We start from the raw sequence: 20122 nt of genomic DNA on the forward strand, positions 1-20122 counted from the left end.
ACTCATGAGGAGATTCATCGAATTTCCCTACTTGACCTTCTTAGTAAAAAGCCTTAGACTTGTTTATCATATTTCAATAATAAACCATTATATTATATTATTTATTCTCATAAATAGGTAAACAAGTGGACGTGGCGTTTCTCGTATACATGCACAAGCTGACTGTACAAAGGCATGTACGCTCGAAGCATCTTTTAGTATACAAACCCCAACACTGCGGCCACTTCAACGGTATATACTCTAACTTGATGACGAACATGACGAGTGGCCAGAACGAGCACATGGTCCGAGATGAGGCCATGCAGAGGTATAATGGCCAGTTCTTGTCGAAGGGCTTCAAGTATTGGAACATCTATGATAGGCTGAAGGATCTCCCCAAATTCCGGACGGGGATGCACACCGCGCTGCACGGGAAATCGGTGCGCTCGCGACTTAGCGGTGCGGAGAGTGAGGGAAGCGCGACCCCCATCGACTTGACTGGGGATGGTCCGCACGAGCGCCCTGTGGGAGCGAAGAAGGCGAAGGGGAGGCGGAAGGGGAAGGGCGCATCGTCGGATGCCCAGTCGGAACCCCAGTTCATACAACAAGCCACGCTCTCTGCCAATGTCGCCAATCTGACGCAGCTGTACACGCTGTACTTCACCGGCGGCGGAACCCCAGAAGAGAAGCAGTCCCTCTGGTCGACCATCCAAAATATGAAGATCCTGATGGGCCTCCCGCCGGACGCCCCTCCCTCTTAGTTTTTTAAATATTTGTTTTTTATGGTTTTTTATTTGTAGTTTTTTTTTTCTCGTTGTATTATATTTTCCAATGATTAATACAACGATGAATTGTTCATTATAAATCTATTTATTAAACACATTTGTAGGGAAAATTAAACAATATTAAAAATGATGATGTAAAAATGAAATGTTGAGTTAAGGAGAAATAAGGGAGAAACCATTGGAGCAGTTGGCTAAAAGTTGGCTAAAAACTGGGGATAAATTTTGGTGCTGATGTGGCGCTGATGTGGCAGGAGTTAGGGAGAAATAAGGGAGTTTTTAGCCGGACCATTGGGAGTGCTCTTATCTCTCTATAAATATAGAACTCCACCATCAACATTCAGATAGTAGTACTAAACACACCAAAAATGAGTCCTCTACCCTCATTACTCCTCTATCGCCGAAAAAATCCAGGATTCCTTCCCAAAATGCGTAGCCAAACAGGCCGTTCAAATTCCGCCTCCAAACTCAACCTTCATCACCCCTTCCCAAACCTCACTCTTCACCTCCATTTTGAACTCCACGGCCCAAAACCTCCGATGTCTGCTCCCCTCCAACCCCAAGCCCATCCTCATCTTCACGCCCTTAACCGAATCCCACATCCAAGCCGCCGTCGTCTGCGCCAAGGCTCTCAGCGTCCATCTCCGCCTGAGGAGCGGCGGCCACGACTACGAAGGCCTCTCCTACACATCGGATTTCAAATCGGCGCCGCCGTTCATCCTCCTCGACTTCGGAAAGCTCCGCGCCGTCGACGTCGACGACCGCTCCGAGACAGCGTGGGCGCAGGCCGGCGAGCTATACTACCGGATATCGGAGAAGAGCTAAACGCACGGCTACCCCGCCGGCCTCTTCACCAGCCTAGGCGTCGGCGGCGCGTATGGCCTCAGCGCTGATAACGTGGCCGATGCGAGAATAGTCGACGCCAACGAAAACATCCTCGACCGGAAATCCATGGGAGAGGACGCGTTTTGGGCGATCCGAGGCGGCGGCGGAGGCAGCTTCGGCGTTATATTAGCATGGAAGGTTCGGCTCCTCAAAGTTCCGCCAACCGTAATGGTTTTCACCGTGGCGCGAACACTAGAACAAGGCGGCACCAAAACGCTATACAAATGGCAGCACATCGCCGACAAAATCGACGAGAATGTATTCATGAGAGTACTGATCCAGCCAGCGCCAGTGGCGGCTGACTCCGGGAAGAAGAGGACGATAGTGACGTTGTACAACGGGGTGTATCTCGGCAGCGCGGAGTCGCTTCTCCAAATCGTGAATTTCGAGTTTCCAGAGCTCGGGATGGCACGGAACGAGACGGTGGAGATGAGCTGGATAGAGTCGGTGGTGTACATGGGGAGCTTCCCGGCGGGGACGGCGCCGGAGACGCTTCTCTCGGGGAAACCGCCTTTCGTGAACTACTTCAAGGGGAAGTCGGACTTCGTGAAGGAGGCGGTGGCGGAGGAGGGGCTGGAGGGGCTGTGGAGGGTGATGCTGGAGGAGGAGGCGCCGTTGGTGATATGGACTCCGTTTGGGGGGGAAATGGGGCAGATTGAGGAGGGGGAGATTCCGTTCTCGCACATGAAGGGGGTGGTGTTCATGGCGGAGTACCTGACGTCGATGAAGAGGAGGTGGGGAAGAGGTACGACTGGATAAACAAGCTCTACGAATACATGACGCAGTACGTGTCTATGAATCCGAGGGAGGCTTATGTTAACTTGAGAGACGACGAGATCGGGATGAACGGCTTTAACCGCACCTCCGTTGATGCTGTGGAATGGGGGAGTAAGTATTAGGGCATCCACTATAGGGGCGGCGCGCCGGCCGCCCCGGAGGCGGCTTAGCCGCGGCGGTCTATAGGGGAGCATGCGTCCGCCCCAGGGGCGGACGAAAATGTTGGGGCGGAAGGGCCATCGCCGCGTTTGCAGCGAGGACGGGCCAGATGAGAGAGAAGCGCAGCGGCCGCCACGCCTATCTATTGCGCGGCGAAACCGCCGCGGCGGTCGCCGGCTTTTAAAATTTTTTTTTTTTAATTCGAATTTGTAATTAATTTTTTTGGCTTATTTAAATACCCCACCAATTTGTTTTTCACTCCACCCCCAATTTCACAACCCTAGAGTTTATACCAAATGCACGGGAGAGACGAAGATTCTCCCGGCACGGAAGAATCGGGATACGGATACTATCCTTCTTCCCAGCCATCTCAGCTGTGGGGATCGAGTCCCAATCCCCCTCCATTCCAGTCGTGGTCACCGACATCCCCGCCGTGGCAACAAATCCAATATCGGGGTCAATCTTCTCATCAGAGGAATTTGGGTCGTTCGGCATTTGGAGATTATCGACCCACTATGGACTCGCCCAACCATCCACGGCCGGATACCCCTTCTCACTCTTTCCAGCACACCCAGACTCCTTTGTCTGATTTCGATAGGTTCACACTGGAGCAGATGATGGGGCTGATGAGTCCGGGCCTACCGGAGACCCCGCCGACGAGATCTGGTGGCGACGGCGGTGGTGGGAGGGGCGGCGGCGACGGCGGTGGGGAGAGAGGCGGCGGCGACGGCGGTGGGGGGCGGGCCGGCGGCGACGGCGACGGGGATGGCAGCGGCAGCGGCGGTAGCGAGTCGGCGGTAACAAGTCGGGGCGGGCACTACACCAAAGACGAGTCGATTGCTGTGGCGAGGGCATGGGATGCCGTCACATCAGACCCCTGTGTTGGCACCGATCAGACCGAGATGGGCTTTTGGAAGCGCGTCTTGTTGACCTACAATGAGTTCAAGCCGAGAGGCGCCAAACCGCGTGACGCGGAACAGCTCCGGAAAAAGTTTGGGAGGATTCTGACACCCACCAGGAAGTTCGCGGGCATCTACGGCAACAACCTTCTCAACGCTGAGAGTGGCCGCAACGAAGCCGACGTGAAGGCTCTGTCTGTGTCCCAATACAACGCGCTATATAAGCCTAAGTTCACCCAGTGGGAGGAGTTTCTCGTTCTCGAGAACTGCCCGAAATTCAAGTCTATCTGTGCAGAGGAGACTAAAGGTCACGCGGCGAAGCGCAATAGACGCAACAGAGCCGGGAACTACAGCAGCAGCAGCGGCGAACACTCAATCGACCTCAACGACGCCCAAACGGATGAGCCCTCTGATACACACACTAGGCGTTCACGCCCTCTGGGGCAGAAGGCCAGTATCCGCAGCGCCCGAATGTCTGCAGGTTCCTCCAGCTACTCGGCGCCCGGGTCTGAATCGCGCACCGCGCAGGCGCCTACTGGAGCTCAGTCCGTGGACCATGGGGCCCATGTGGTCTTGAACAGGAACCTGAATGTGCAATTGATGAAACAACTGCAAGATAACTGCCGTTTCTACGAGTCGGCCACCGACCCGATCACCAAGGCGATATACTATGAGCTCATGTGTAGGATCAGAGAGGATCTGGGGCCGACTGGTCCAGGCGACGCCGGGGGCGGCGGGGGCAGGGGCGGCGGCGCCGGGGGGAGTGGGCGACGAAGAAGAGGCAGAGGATTCCGACTCCGCCACCGAGTAGATGGTGGCGGTGTTTTTATTTGTTTTTAAATATTTTTTTTTATAAAATGTTCGTTGTGTAATTTTCCGGTATCCATTAATACAACGAATATTTGGTCTCATCGCACTTTTTAATTTTATTATTATCTCGTTCTCTAATTATTTATAGTCCGATAATTTTAATTGTAATTGAATTAAAATATACAACAAATAAAATAAAGTGAAATTTGTCCACCAAAAGTGTCCACTATTGCTGCGGACACTTTTTTTTGTGACTGTGGGCAAATAAAATGGGGCTATGGACAAAAAAAAGTTGTCCACCAAAAAGTGTCCACCTATAGTGGATGCTCTTACAATAGCAATTTTGAGAGATTGGTGCAGGTCAAGTCCCGAGTTGATCCCTGTAATTTTTTCTGGCATGAACAGACCATTCCTACCTCCCTATCCATATAATTATGCATCATTTTTGTTTTGAGTGAACTACTTGGTCCTTGATTTTGAGGATTGAACAAATTTAGTACTCCCTTCGTTTCACTTAAAATGAAACATTTGGAAATCGGCACGAGATTTTATGCAGTGTTGTTTTGTGAGTTAAAGAAGAGAGAATAAAGTAAGAGAGATGAAAAAGTAGAGATAGAGTTATTTTCATTTTAGGAAACGTTTCATTTTTAATGGGACAAATAAAAAAGGAAAATGTTTCATTTTTAATGGGACGGATGGAGTATTTAAACTTTAAAAATATCGTGGGATCTCCCTAAAATTAGAGGTAAACACAGTTTTTTTTGTATCTTTTCACTTTTTAAACTAATTTTGGGACTGAAATTCCTGAAAGGACATTTTTCGACATTCACGAAGAAATGTCAAATCTCTCTTTCAAAAATGAATTTGATCTAAACTTTTAGGATACGTCAACCAAAATTTTTAATATGATTTTATTACCTACACAATAATTTAATGTGTAATCCCACAAATAAAGCAGAAATGACTCTGGCTAGTAGAAATCATGTTTGAGCAAATAATATCCATTCCCCTCATGATTTAAACCAAAAAAAAAGCACAAAATTAATAAATAGTACTACAAAAGTGTTAAGTAGTTGTAATGTTTGGATATTCTTACAAAAATAAATAATTTGATGATCCATAGGAAGAATAAAATACTGGATGTAAAACACAACTTTAGTTCCAAAATACTTTGTCAATATTAATCTACGGTGCGCCAATATTCTTATCCACAATTTTCACCAAACAAGAAAGGTGTATCATAAAATAGATGGTTGGATCAAAGGATAAAATTGATCTGTTGAACAAGTACAAGTAATTAACATACTCAATGCACTACATATCGCTGTTGGCTGTGTTATCGACGATACGCTAAAATCAAGAAGATCGAAGATGCATAAGCTAATCCTCGAATGTGCTCATCCAACCACCAAGAAATCCAGCACCATTGCAGCTACCGCACAGGACCTCCCTCTTCCCCCTGTCCAAGACTTGAGATCAGTATCCAACATACTTGCATCTGAAACTCATTGATTATATCATTCTCATTTCATAGATTACGCTGATTGTTTTACGGACATTTCTTTATGAACCAGTTCAGATAATACAAAAGTGCAAATACAGTATCAGAATTACACTCAACAGCAGAAATTTGAATGCCAAGAAATGTGTGATAATTGTTTATAGTGATATACCTGCAAAGCCAGCAAGAGTTGCCAGCTTTGTACTGTCCATTGAAGTGATCCACTGAATTGATTCCAGTGCCCTTGCATTGCCCGCATTGTTTAGCACCTAAAAATGTTGTGTTAGCCCCAGAATAAAGTGTAGGAAATCATGCTTCACTTACCATTGCCCTCACAATCCTGACAGAGTAGGCTATTTACTTTGGCGGCCGGGACCGTCTTCTTGTCGTCATCGGGCTGCATATAAATAGACCAAAGAGCAAGTTACATATAAATAGAATCAAATGAACTCGGAGGGGCAGTAAAAGCTAAAATCAACCTAAAATCAGGCATTGTGGTAGCAAGGATTGGAATCAAAAATTGACATAAGTGTTTTTAAAACATAACATTATGTAGCATAAACAACGCATCCACAGACAGATCATTATCCCAGTGACAGTGAGGTACAAAATCAACACAACATTTACACTCACAGTAGCTTTTAAAGGTTGGAAAGAAGCATTATTGGAAGTGTTGGTGGCATCCGTAATCCAATTCACTCTCCCACTAGTAAATCTATCACTAATAAGTCCTGCAATTCCAAAACAAATCAAATTTCATAAGTTGATTACGCAATATGCCCACTGCATTATGTATAACTCGAATTTCATAATAAACGAAACAATTGCGCTATTTTAATCTAGCTTATAAAGCCTCTTCCCAATAAATTCATCAATTTTGATTTTATGAATGTGATTATGGGGTAAATTTATGAACTCGCAAACTGATACCGATAGAAAAGAAGTAAAACGATGAGAGAGAGGGAGAGGTGTACCAGTTTTAGGAGCGGTGTTGAAGGACATACGAGTGGATGAACAAAGAGAGAGTGCCATTTGTTAAGAATGTGGATGATTTGTGTTCTCCTCCCTCCACACTCCACTGCGTACTCACTGTATCATATAGCGTAGATGCTCAAAGAGATAAGGTGCAGATTGCATTTCCTCATTTACTAAAATGCCCCTCTGCTTCCGATATTTTCATCTTGATATTTTATTAACCATTTTTAGCCAAAATATCTCATCTTTCAACAAATGTCCAAATAAAATTTCTCTATCATTTTCTAATTAATTAGTGTCAGAAACTAAAAACTAAATAAGTCAAGAGATAATAGTCAATAAATTTATACAATTTAACTAAATTCTAGTGAATTTCATAAGTTAAGAATAATATTTTTCTCCATCCCATAAAAGTAAAGACTCTTTCTTATTTAATCCGTGTCTAATAAAAATAGTCTACTTTTATTTTCGGTAAATTCTTACTTTTTAATAAGATGAACCTTATTCTCCATTAATACACTCCAATAATTTTTTTTATATTCTTGGTTCGTACCAAATATACATTAAAACTCGTGTTATCCCAACTCAACTATGGAAGGGAGGGGTATTAAAATACAACATCTCAAATTTTTTTTAATCATCTCATTAATGCAAATTTAGATAAAACCGACGGTGATGTGGTAATTGAATTTGCCCCAATAAACCGCCACCTTCGGAGAAATTTGCCGTGGATTCCTTGTTTGAGCCAACAACTAAATTTGCCGTACATTAACAGTAATATTTTCAGTATTTTCACATAATATAAAAATTAAATTACAAGTGAATGTAGAAAACATATAGAACCTTACGAAAGTGAGTATTTTCATTTATTAACACTAATTTTTATGTGTCCGCTATAATAAATTTTCAACTATCTTATTTGTATCCTTTCAGTGATATCTGAGTAGTGAAAGGCTTCTTTATAATCATATAGGTTTAATATCACACTCTGTCGCTCCCCCTTTCCAAGAAGACAAAATTAAATTTTACTTGTTCAATGGAAGGAAAAAAAAATAATACTCCCTCCATCACATTGAAGATACCCATTTTCCTTTTTGATTTGTCCCAGCCAAGATGACTCATTACTTAAAATGGACACATTTATCTCTACTTTATTCACTCTCTTTAACTTTACTCTCTCTTCTTAACACACAAAAATTAACTGCATAAAATTCCGTGCCGTCCAAGGAAGGGATCATCTTTCTTGGGACGGAGGAGTACTAACATGATATAACACTAACTAGCCAGAGTTACAATGAGACATATAAATGAAACACGTTTATGTATAATGAAGCACAACAGTAACACTATATATTTGGAATCGAGGTAGTAGGAATAAATTTTTTAACAGGTTCCCCAAAAAAAAGAGAAATAATAGTGACTAGTAAAAGAGCTTTTGTCCATGTAATTACTAGAAGAACTGAAATCTTGAAACTTGTGACTTGTCCAATAGTTTTCACGAGCCAAAAGGGTTACATTTTTCTGATTCATACAACGGTTATATCTCAGTCTCCTCTTCCCTCTAATTCTTGTCTACTACTTGTTCTATTTATAAAATATGCCCAATGCAATATTTGGCATAAGTTATAGTACTATACTAATACACCCAATAAAATATTTGGCATAAGAAAATTAATTTAGGATCACACAGTCTGATTTTTACATCATTGTATATTGCAGTATTATATATGTGTGTGTGTGAGAGTGAGAGAGATAGAGAGAAGTGCAGCAGCAAGCTAGCAATCAACATTTGTGTTAATTTGGCATATTTCATGGTGATAATATACTCCATGTTACAACTAAAAAATCAAAATGTTTAATCCATATCTATGTATAATTAAGTTGTACTCCTTGTGTAGGATGTTGTGATTGGAGTGTTGTTATTGGTGTTCGCTTCGTCGTCTTCACCAATCCTTACCTGCGGCATTGATGAACATTATTTCGATGTCATCAACTATGGAGCCACTGGTGATGGTTGTACAGATGATTCACAGGTAATTTGTAGAACTACTCTTTCATTTTAATTATATTATGACTCATATTTACAAATGTAGGCATTTGTAGAGGCATGGGATGCAGCTTGTAGTTCTTCACTTCAATCTGCAACACTATATGTTCCGCCGGAGACCATATTTCTAGTTCACCCCCTCATCTTTCACGGCCCTTGCAATCCAACGATCATCAATTTCTCGGTACCTTATCTTTATTCAAGTAGTATTGTTCTAGTACAAATTCATGATTTTGTAATGGTAAGATTAATGTTGTGGATAGGAAGATTTTAGGGACAATGATAGCACCAGAGTCACCAAGCTCGTGGGATGAAAGAGATGCAAGTCAATGGATGGCATTTACGAATATCGATGGCCTTAACATCGATGGCTATGGCTATGGCGTCGTAGATGGGAGAGGCAAGACTTGGTGGGATCAGTCTTGTAGATACCATCCTCTTTTGGTACATGCTGTCATAAATTCTTCTCAATTGTTTCATTTAAGATTATCAAGTGTATAACAAGTTTGTAAATGTTGTTAATGTTCCTTGTATTTTCAGGAAAATTGCACAACTTTAGCTCCAACAGTAAGTTATGCTTTCACAACGGGTAATTGCACATGTTTTACCTCGTATTTTATGGGTCCGCCACTGAATAACAAGTACCGGTAAACAGGCGTGGAAGTTTTTAGGGTGCAACGATAGCAGCGTTAGGAACGTGAAGTTTATAAATAGTGCCCAAACACATATGCTGGTGAAAGGGTGCAACGATTTCATCATTGAGAATGTGATTATTGAGTCTCCTGAAAATAGCCCCAACACAGATGGTATTCACATTCAATCATCTCACCATCTTCTCATCACAAATTCTACAATAGCCTGCGGTAATTTATATACTACCAATCACCAATTTTATTTAATCTATTTGCCAAATACTATATTCATTGATTTTGTAGATTCTTGTATTTGTCAATGCCCACAGGCGATGATTGTATCTCAATTGGTGACTACATTTCTGATATGGAGATAAGCAAAATTCAATGTGGCCCTGGTCATGGAATCAGGTCTGTTCAGATTTCATTTCATTAGTACACCTTTACTAGTGATAATACATGAAATTAATTTCTTAGCAATTTGTTGTCAATAACTGCACAGCATTGGAAGCTTAGGAAGGGGAGGAAACTATGTACAAGTGGAAAACATTCAAATAAGCAATGCCATCTTCAACGGAACTACAAATGGCGCTCGGATCAAAACATGGCAGGTACTAACTCAAACTAACTGCCAAACATATGATTGCCAATTGGCCTAAAACTATACTTAATTATTTCACTAATGATGGTGACAAGGTTGGAAGAGGATATGTACGGCGCGTCACATTTGAAAAACTGGTACTCCACAACGTCAAGAATCCCATCATCATCGACCAGAATTACTGCAACATCAGGGGTGCATGCCAAGAGCAAGTAAGCTTATACAAAGAAAAATGACAAATGGTTAAATCATTCATACCTCAAAAATATTTCTGGTCTTAAATGCTTATGGTCTCCTATTTCAAGGAATCCGGAGTTGAAATAAGCAATATAGTGTATCGAGAAATACAAGGGACATCAGCTTCGAAGATCGCCATCAATCTTAACTGTAGTAATTGGGTACCATGTTATGGAATATGGATGGAATCAATAGAGTTAACATCAGCTATAGCTGGGAAGCAAGTTACTGCAAATTGCAGCAATGCTTCTGGTCGAGAGCAAGGCACGCTTCCTGGCCCATGTCTTCGGCAATACTAATCTATTCTCATATCAGAGCAGATCCACATCTACTCTACTATTCACAATCTTCGACCTTTTTAATTTGTATTCGAAATACTACTAGATTTGTACATACATGACAACCAAATTTTAGTGCTTTTGGTCATAGAGAACTTGAATTGAATTCTTTGATAATGGAGTATACATTTTCGGAGCATGTTATGTTACAAATTAAGTTTGTTTACCAGATAGTGTGCTTAGAAATAGGCTATATGTATGTGTTATTTTTCTTCACACATTTCAACCTATTCCTTCAATCCCTCTAACATTTCTCTTGGTAGCTTTGTGGCCCATGCCACTTTCTCTTGGCATTTGCGTGCCAAAACTCTCGCTACTGGCATAGTTGTCGTGACGTGAAATTTTTTTCATAAATGTAAATCTTTTTATCATGAGTGTAAAATTCAAATGAAAAAAAATTGAGCTTGAATTTTTTTTTTCCCCGAGTTGATGAGAACTTACCATTATATTAATTAGATACAAATAATTCAAATAGAACTGATTTGATTTTGAGTTGAAGTGGATCAAGTTATGTCATACTATTATTCATGATACGTTAAGACTCGTGCATGAAAGCGTTCGCACGATTTCGCTCGATTATGCACTGTGTTAATGAAGTCATGATATTTTATTCTATTTTGTGTGGAGCACTTTTTTTTTCTATTTTCTTTCATAAACGTAATGAGATATAATCATATTGCTACATGAATCGAATTAACGCGAATATAGTTAACTTAAGTATTAGGAATCGTGAGATTTTTTTTAATGAATAGAACTTGCACAAAATACTATTCAAATTTCAAACTAGTTAATTTATATACTCATTGAGTTGTTTTGAACGAATCTTGTGATCCCTGCCTGCCACTCTTGTTCATCCATCCTATCACATGCACAAGAGGAAGATAACATTCTTTTCAAAGAATCCTTCTTTATCACGATATTCTCGAGCATCAGGAAGGGCCTTATTGACCTTAACCTCATCCATGCCGATATCGCGTGGTTGTGAAAGAAGCTTGGGATGATCTTTCGCCTTTTCCAATGTCTCGTGGATGAGATTCACTTCCCCAGTTTCTCCAATATAAGTTTGTTGCAGTTTAAAGCACTCGCTGTCCAAAAGATTGGCCGGTATCTCTTTCACTTCCCCGAGTATATATGTGATTATTTGAACAACGCTCTGGAGTCCAACCTTCACAAAGAAGGCCTGCATAACCTCCATATTTCCAACACAATGCAATTGGAGCGAAATTGTGCGATATTTTTTTCGTGCACGAGTGTAAATTTGTTACCCATAAACTCGACTCAACTCAATCGCCCGTTCTACTCAAAACCAAATCAACTTAGTTTGATTCAGTTCATATACACAAATGAAAATTGACAATATCACATCATTAAATAGTGCATAATTGAGCGCAATTGGAGCGAAAAATGTGCGACTGTTTTCGTGCATGAGTCTAAATTTATCATTCATAAACTCGACTCAACTTACCAGTTAAACTCAAAATTAAATCAATTAAGTTTGAATTATTTATATAATTCAATGGATAAATTCTCAATTCAATTCAATTCGAAAAAGAAAAAAGAAACAATCCAAGCTCCATTTTTTTCATTAAATTCAACACTCAAATAGTATAAAATATGTACATAGATGGACAACATTTACTAAATTAATAGGCACAAAAAACACTAATAGGTATAGGTGTGAACAAATTGACAACTTGAACGTTATGCGAAACTTTGCAAGACGTTAGAATAACGATCGCGCTGATCATCGCATACACTGAGCTTATGCTGGAGAAGTCGGGGATGGTGGACCCATCACGGAGTTCATCTGAACTCTCGGCCTGAACCCAACCTGGAATTTTCGTGTACTTATCAAGTCAACTCGACAAAACAAGTACGCGATAAAGCTTGACACTAACTCATTAATTTCTAATTTCGTGCGTGTTCATGTCGTGTTTTCGGATCTCATCAAAATTGTCATGCCATAACATACTTTCTAAATCCTTATTGACTGACAAAATTACCTTAAAATAATGAACTCAGGTAAAGATTAATAAAAAGAAATTAATATATTGGCCATGAAAATAATAATGGTAATGATTATTAAAAAGTATAATTTACTACATTAGCCATGAAAATAATAATGTAAAGATTATAAAAAGTTATTTAGTATACATTGGCCGTGAAAATAATAAGGTAAACATGAACAAAAAGTAATTAAAATATTGGCCATGAAAATAACAAAGGTAAAGATGAAATAAAAAGTATTTAATATATTGGCCATGAAAAAAATAAGGGTAAAAATGAATAAAAAGTATATTTAATATATTGGCCATGAAAATAATAAGGGTAAAGATGAGTTAAAGTATTTAATATATTGGCCATGAAAATAATAAGGGGTAAAGATGAAAATAATAAAAGTAAGATGAATATAAATTAAGTAATATATTGGCCATGAAAAGGCAAAGATGATTAAAAAGTAGTTAATATATTATCCATGTAAAAATTAAATCACCACCAGGTAATATTATTTAACTATTGGGTAGCAAAATCTTATTCATAAATTAATGGTGCATGGTATGTGATCTACACTTGTACATAATCTAATCCACAAGAGTATCTCATATCTTATCTGTGTTTATAAATAGATTTAACTAGTACGTTAAATACTTCACATTTTCTCTGTATATAAAGAAGGCTTAAGTAGGACATTAAACAACATCTCCTTGGTGTAGCAATAGGCATTCTTTATTGAATTCTCCACGGTGAGAATTCAAATATAATGCATATACGCATAGGGTTGTGATATAGACAGAACTAATTCCTATATATACACAACATAAGTTAACTATTTATTGGCTGAAAGCAAGATTAATAATGTTGTCCTAATATTTTTTGCAGGGTGCTATGAGGTTTGTGGTGCTATTATTTGTTTTGGTTTCTTCTTCCTCACCATACCTTGCATGGGCATTTGATGAAGCAACATATTTCAATGTCACCGACTATGGAGCCATAGGCGATGGCCGTACGGAGAGTTCCAAAGTAATTAATTCGTTCTTTAACTTGTACAGCGTCCACCGCTGATGCGCGCACACCTGTACATTAGTATGATATTGCACGTTTTACACACAACTTCATGGTTTTGTTTTTGGCTCACTCGGGAGAAGCCTTATGGCTTATAATGCTAAGTGAGTTGAGAAAATTTAATAGTACTTACGTCCAAAAAATTAGTCTCATGTTTCCTTAAGCTCACACCAAAATTAGTCTAATACTCAAAATCGAAATTAAGTTCCTCCCAATTCATTATCCTAGTTAACCCACTTTTTATCTTTTTCTCTGTTACTCCCTCCGTCCCAACAAAGATGATCCCTTCCTTGGGCAGTACGAGATTTTATACAAAACTTTATTTTGTGTGTTAAGTGGAGAGAGTAAAGTAAAAGAGAGAGAGAATAAATTAGAGATAAAAGTGTTTTAATTTTTAGTAAAAGATCATCAGGACAAACTAAAATGAAAAGTGAATTATGAGATAGAGGGAGTACTTTATTTATATTTTCTTTGTTTCTCTCCTATTTTACTCACTTTGTCACTTTATCTTTCTTACTAGACTAATTTTGCTTTAAAACTTACATTGCCCACTAATTGAACTATTTTTTATAGGCGGAGGGTTTATTTTAATTTTTACTTTTCTTGTTCAACGATGCGTGGGATGAGTTTGCAACTCAATGGTTTATTTATAATAGAATTAAATATAATGTGTATAAAATATATTATTAATGGGACGAAATATATTTTAATACTAGGATCAAAGTATCTTGTTCTTGAATTAGATGGGGCATTAGCGGTCTTAGGTGATTTATCATTTCCCCCAGGAGAGGTACGAAAGTAGGGCTATTTATCTCAATTGGTGACCACATTTCTGATCTCAACATAAGCAACATTCAATGTACACTTGGTCATGGAATCAGGTCATTTCTTTTTCTCTATTCCCAAAAAATCACATTAGTATTATATTTCATACATGTTTTTAATTGCATAAAACACCAAATTGGAACACACATTATCCAAACTCAGAATCTTAAAAAAAAGATCAAGATTCTTATTGATTTATTCTTAACTGAACAGCATTGGAAGTTTGGGAAGAAGTGGAAACCTCGTGCAAGTAGAGAACATCAATGTAACTAACTGCATCTTCAATGACACCACAAACGGGGCTCGAATAAAAACATGGCAGGTCTGTCCGAAATAACCTCCAAATTTTCCACCATTTTACTTAAAATCAACTCTAAATATTTCAGTACTAACCTGTGCTTGGTTATGCTGCTAAGGTGGGGAGAGGATATCTCAAGGACGTCGCATTTGAAAGACTAACATTCAACAATGTGAAGAACCCGATAATCATAGACCAAAACTACTGCGATGTCAGTGGTGCATGCCCAGAGCTGGTAAAAAATTTCTACACTACATATTCGAAATTATCGACTTAACTGAATGATGATTGATTGCATCTCATTGATCATTTTGTAAAGAAAACTGGAGTTCAAATAAGCAAGGTGTCTTACCGGCACGCAGTGGGGACATCAGCAACGCATATCGCCATTAATCTCAACTGTAGCAAGTCTGTACCTTGTCATGGAATATCGATAGAATCAGTACAGTTAACATCAGCCATAACTGGAAAACAAGTCACTGCAAATTGTAGTAATGCATATGGTATAGAGCATGATATCGTTCCTGGCCCGTGTCTTCTACATGAAACACATTAAGACACTGTGATATGAGACGACACACACAGCATTCATTCAGGAAATGTTTAGCAAAAATGTATTGAAGAAATTTTTATAATAATAGTAATAAACAGCTTCTTTTCTTTTCTTCTTTTCTTTTCTTATACGAATGTTTAGAGTCTTTAGAAGAATCCCCTATGAAAAAAAAAACAAAGACATGATGATGGAGGTAGGATATACCCGAAACTTACTTTTCTGGCCGCCATAGATTTCTCCATTTCTCTGAAATTGCAGTCTCCCAACAAACGCCAGATGTTGGAGTTGGGAGCATAGATTAGACAACTGGTGACAAAAGGCATGAATAGAAAGAAAGAACCATGGCATACAACAGAGATCTAAGAATATGAAATCATGCTTCTTGAACCAAAAACTCAATATGTATGCATATATTTCAAAATCCAGCTTTAGACTGCCTTTTCCACAGACCAATTCGGTCAGATATAAGTAACTCTAGTTTTGACCTACAAGCTCTGAAACCTACATGGTACTTCAAGTAAAGAGTACCGAGATGCATATTAGAGAAAGTCGCACTATGTTCCTCCTACTATTGTGTAAACAGGCTCCCGTCCCATAATACTAAGTTTTTCAGTAGGGAATCAATTGCCAAAAGCTAGATGCAGTGTTTTGCATGGAAATCCTTATCCAATATCAATCCATCGATCAGAGTTTTGAGTCTTTCAGCACCAGGACCAGGTCTAAGCTCGGTAACATTTGCATTTGACTCCTCTCCACTGTACCAACTTCCTGGTACAAAGCCATCAGTGCTACGGCCTAAGAGGTCAGAATCAATCTTATCCAAAATGGCTTCATCCCTTTGGAATTTCCTGGCAAAGGGAGTATTGCTGTCAACCATTCTCTGATAGTCATCAACTGTCAAGAAATGTGGGTGCTGCTTCGGAGGGTTGTCCCATGATATGAAATGGAGGTCATGGTTCACAGTAGTGTTACGGAACTCTTCAGCATTGCAAATAACGGTGTGAAAGTACCCTTCTGGTGATGAAAGAAAGTTTGCGTAATACATAAGTACGATTCTGGGCAGGTTGTCCCACCCCAATAAACAGAACTCCATGAAGGAACGAGAAAGCATCATCCAAGCTGAACCTGAATGAAATATGCAGCCGGATTACTACAAGGAAGCCCATAAAAAATATTTTATAGTAGCTAAAATCAGCAAAAAAACAGCGATCATAATAATGGATCAGAGAGACTATGGTGATGGGTGTTTTAGGCAATTATCATGCTACTTTCATAGAGATTTTTGTTGAATTTTCAGAGATGCCCATGAATCTTAAAAAACTTAATACTAGTTCCTATTCTCTTTCAGAAAGTAGATTTATCTTTTCAACATAAGTCCTACTTGAAGTATACTATTTTATGATAGTTACTGCTTAGCTAAAAGAAAACCAACATGAAACTGCATTTTAATTAAAAAAATGCTTGAATTGTTAAAGGATTAATCGAAATTTGGTGTTCGGGTATTGCAAGCAAAATAATTAGTCCAAGAGTTTGAAAAGTATACTATCTGGAATGTGTTGGAGGTCATCTTTGACAAATCAAAAGTGTTGGATGCAAACTCACTAATGAACAAGTTTTGCTTGTCCAATATCCCTACTTAAGCAGAGTTGGGGATTGCGCTAAGATGATGAGTTTAAATCCACGCTAATGATATCAACCTTCATGAGAGAGAGAGCTTGAGCATAGAGCCCGGACATGCCCAACCAAGTATGGAAAAACTCTTGAGATCACTGTGGAGCAGGTTCCAAACACAATACCACTTACAATGGTAAAAAGTTTGAAATTTGAAGTAAGAATGATATAACAAAGCAGTTGAAGGTGAGACCATTGATATCTTGTTTAGAAATAAAAGGCAGGAAATGACATGTTGCTGAGTCATTGACATCATTAGGGTCAATGTTATTGCTATAAGATGAGGCCCTTCCCCTACCAATACATATATCAAAATATGTACTAACTAAAAAAAGAATAGGAGCTCCAAACGTTCTCACAGCTCATTTGTGAGACAATTATCAACCACATGACTAAGCCATTCATGTAAACCACGCAATGATAAAGACCACAGACAAGGGTTGTGGGAAGGTATAAAAGAAAAGTCTTTGTGGTGGTATAGAATTCATCAATATGGATGTCGTGGGATTATGACAAAATCCCGTATAAAAATGTATACACTGAATTTAAATTCTTCGATAAGTTCTGTTCGTTTGTACGGACAACGAGAACTTTAAGCAGTCAATATATGCGAAGAAATATTTAATACTATAAAAAAGCAAAAGATCCAGTGATCAAAGTCAGAACAGCATAACATCAGTTTTTTGCAATAAGAATCAGAACCATGAATAGAACTTATCAGGAAATAATAGAGCAGGTATCAAAGCATAATGAAGAAACGAAGAATCAAAGACAGATACTTCCAGCAGAATATGCATCGTTCTAACCTGTGAAAAGCTTGAATGCATTAGGAACTTTGCGCTTCTCAGTGATCCAATAAAGGTCGGACTTTTGTACGCTATAAAGCCCGGGATCAATTATAACAGGCTTGGCTCTCTGGTATCTACAAAACCAATAACATCAAAAATCAAACTACATCAAATTTTGTATTGAAAAATACACAGGTAATTAATCTACAATATAATCTTACTCCTTCCAACCAATGTCACTAGTATGCTCAATAAAGTTTAGGTCCCTTGGCACAGCTGATAAAGTATGGAGCATATCTGTTCAACAAAGTAAGACATCTCAACCATTAGCACTAAGCATTTGTATCAGTGAATATGGCTAAGCCGCTAAATGAAGTTGGTCCAATAAGATTCAAGAAAAAAAATCAATCAGAAAAACACTAAAAACAAAATTTAACCATCTAGCTACACAACTTATCTTTATGCATAACTGCATCAATATATAAATCCAAGAATAAAGGATGTAAAACTTAACTAGAACATACTACTCGATATTAGGGGAAAATTTATTCCATGTTAACCAAACATAGCATCAAAGCATCAAGAAAAAACTAACCATCTTGTGTGACCAAAGGGTAATCAGATGCACTCAAATTGATGAACCAGTCCCAGTCTCCAGCTTCCTTCAACAAGATTGCTGCAGCATGAAGGGTATTACTAACCATAGTAGGACCTCTATAGGTGACCAGATTAGACTTGACCACAACCCTCACATTCCCAACTTTCTCAAACAAAGCTTCATTCTTGACGTATTCCACCAGCTCAATCCTCTCCTCGGCCTTGGCTTCAAGGTCCAAGTGCACAACATACTGGTTCAATGGATGATACAGAGCTCTCAAAGTCCTCTTCAAAGTCCCACAATCCCCACGCGAGCCAGAGATCAAATAGGCCAACCTAGGGATTCTTGAACTGGGATTCGGAGGCTCTGCTTGCAGCTTGGATTCAACAAAGACGGGAACTTGTGGTTTGATTCGGGGCGTATGGCGAAAGGGGACTGCGGTGAAGAGGGTTAGAATGATGAGGAGAGAGGAGGTGAGGAGAGAGAAGGACATGGGCAGCAGCCATTTTCTCTGGTGCATAGGCTTGCTGATTTCCATATAGAGATCCAATGTTTCTGGCAAATGAATTTGTTCATTGGGAGCTCGTATTTGTTTTGGGTGATTCGAGACGATTTTGTTGGTGTTGGGAGTGGTGTGGATGGGAATGTAAAAAGGTACTTTTGTTAATGAAGCGCCATCTATTAAAGATTCTTGGGATGCTCTGTTTTTTTGTCGGTGAATTCCCACTAAGTAATTATGTCGAACAGGTGGTGGGGAAGCTGGTTGCTGACAAAGTGGCGATTGTAATTTGAAACCATTTCCGGTTCACTTCAGATTCAAAACCTATGAACCGCCCGATTTTAATGGCCAAATTTCAAAAATTGAAATTCATATTTCTACAACCCATCCGCAACAATACAACATAATAAAATTACACATATTTTTAACAAAATAAATAAATATTTTAACATTGAATTGGTCTATTAGTTAAACATCATTACTTACAATTAACAAAATAGTATAACTAATGTCACAGTCATGCAATGCATTATTAAAATATTTATTTTAATTAAAATATTGTGAGATCTCTGTTTAAAAAAAAAAAGTGGTCAAACATAATCAATATATACGGAGTACATATTATTTTAAAAAATATAATGAAATTATATAAAATTAAATTAAGATTTTAAATATAATACTTATACCCATTTTGTTTTATTTATAAAAAGCAACATGATCTATGTAATTTTAGTTTTACAAAAATGGAACTTGAGTTGAAATAAAAGAAAATTACTGTAATTAAAAAATAAACCACATTTGATTAAGTTTGATTATTCAAATCTCAATATTTTTGTTATTGGTCTTTATTCATGTTTAATTTACATTATAATAATTCGAACAATAATTTTTAATTTACTAAATTATTGAATAATGCATCAACAAAGATAATTAATACTCTCCCTCTGTCCAAAAATATATTTTTATTTGTGAATGACATAAATTTTAATAAAAGTTAGTAGAATAAGAGAGAAAGGAGAAAAAGTAATTAAAGTAACTGAAAAGAAGAAAAAATGAGTAAGTAAATACAGAAATTTTTTATTTTTATAAATAGAATTATTTTTTATATATATTTAAAAATGTAAAATAAGACTATTTTTTATGAAAGGAATGAATAGATTACAATCGGCAATGAAATGTGCTCTCCATTGAAATGCTATTAAATT

At 38.7% G+C, this 20122-nt stretch overlaps 3 protein-coding genes and 1 pseudogene across 8 annotated transcripts; 2 read left to right on the forward strand and 2 right to left on the reverse strand.

Moving 5' to 3' along the window:
- The first annotated feature begins 257 nt into the window (after positions 1–257).
- On the forward strand, positions 258–4723 carry LOC125189470 (annotated as a pseudogene).
- Positions 4724–5505: 782 nt separating this feature from the next.
- On the reverse strand, positions 5506–6911 carry LOC125187789 (protein BUNDLE SHEATH DEFECTIVE 2, chloroplastic). Its single transcript, XM_048084427.1, has 5 exons — positions 6767–6911; positions 6426–6523; positions 6117–6189; positions 5965–6061; positions 5506–5750 (listed from the first exon to the last, which is right to left on the reverse strand). The coding sequence occupies exons 1-5, from the start codon at positions 6822–6824 to the stop codon at positions 5672–5674; spliced, it is 405 nt and encodes a 134-aa protein (XP_047940384.1). The 5' UTR covers positions 6825–6911; the 3' UTR covers positions 5506–5671.
- Positions 6912–8494: 1583 nt separating this feature from the next.
- Positions 8495–10761, forward strand: LOC125189471 (polygalacturonase ADPG1-like). The gene is made up of 10 exons (XM_048086745.1): positions 8495–8581; positions 8666–8800; positions 8861–8998; positions 9082–9258; positions 9355–9381; positions 9470–9677; positions 9776–9857; positions 9949–10057; positions 10143–10259; positions 10353–10761. Exons 1-10 carry the CDS (start codon positions 8495–8497, stop codon positions 10581–10583), a joined length of 1311 nt encoding a protein of 436 aa, XP_047942702.1. The 3' UTR covers positions 10584–10761.
- A 3915-nt stretch (positions 10762–14676) lies between these two features.
- LOC125187785 (beta-glucuronosyltransferase GlcAT14B-like) lies at positions 14677–19142 on the reverse strand. Of its 6 annotated transcripts, none has more exons than XM_048084420.1 (7): positions 18416–19142; positions 18042–18117; positions 17839–17954; positions 17059–17130; positions 15577–16486; positions 15161–15218; positions 14677–15059 (listed from the first exon to the last, which is right to left on the reverse strand). In XM_048084420.1, exons 1-5 carry the CDS (start codon positions 18954–18956, stop codon positions 15996–15998), a joined length of 1296 nt encoding a protein of 431 aa, XP_047940377.1. In that variant the 5' UTR covers positions 18957–19142; the 3' UTR covers positions 14677–15059; positions 15161–15218; positions 15577–15995. The 6 variants fall into 6 exon arrangements, with proteins under 6 accessions (XP_047940377.1, XP_047940378.1, XP_047940379.1 ...); XM_048084421.1 differs by having other exon boundaries at positions 14677–14789; positions 14904–15218; XM_048084422.1 differs by having other exon boundaries at positions 14677–14965; positions 15161–15224; positions 15566–16486.
- Between the last annotated feature and the right edge of the window lie 980 nt (positions 19143–20122).

Source organism: Salvia hispanica, chromosome 5 (genome assembly GCF_023119035.1).
Source record: "Salvia hispanica cultivar TCC Black 2014 chromosome 5, UniMelb_Shisp_WGS_1.0, whole genome shotgun sequence".
NCBI lineage: Eukaryota > Viridiplantae > Streptophyta > Magnoliopsida > Lamiales > Lamiaceae > Salvia > Salvia hispanica.

Bases quoted from the DNA above. Each gene is read 5' to 3' on its own strand.
- LOC125187789 (XM_048084427.1), bottom strand. From the start codon at position 6,824: ATGGCACTCTCTCTTTGTTCATCCACTCGTATGTCCTTCAACACCGCT. The intron at 6,190-6,425 runs GTGAGTGTAAAT...ATTTATATGCAG, and splicing joins TCCAACCTTTAAAAGCTACT to CCCGATGACGACAAGAAGAC. The intron at 5,751-5,964 runs GTATATCACTAT...AGTCTTGGACAG, and splicing joins AACTCTTGCTGGCTTTGCAG to GGGGAAGAGGGAGGTCCTGT.
- LOC125187785 (XM_048084420.1), bottom strand. From the start codon at position 18,956: ATGGAAATCAGCAAGCCTATGCACCAGAGAAAATGGCTGCTGCCCATG. The intron at 18,118-18,415 runs GTTAGTTTTTTC...TTTGTTGAACAG, and splicing joins CCCTTTGGTCACACAAGATG to ATATGCTCCATACTTTATCA. The intron at 16,487-17,058 runs GTTGATATCATT...TATTTCATTCAG, and splicing joins AAGCTCTCTCTCTCATGAAG to GTTCAGCTTGGATGATGCTT.
- LOC125189471 (XM_048086745.1), top strand. From the start codon at position 8,495: ATGTGTGTGTGTGAGAGTGAGAGAGATAGAGAGAAGTGCAGCAGCAAG. The intron at 8,801-8,860 runs GTAATTTGTAGA...TTACAAATGTAG, and splicing joins GTTGTACAGATGATTCACAG to GCATTTGTAGAGGCATGGGA. The intron at 10,058-10,142 runs GTACTAACTCAA...GATGGTGACAAG, and splicing joins CTCGGATCAAAACATGGCAG to GTTGGAAGAGGATATGTACG.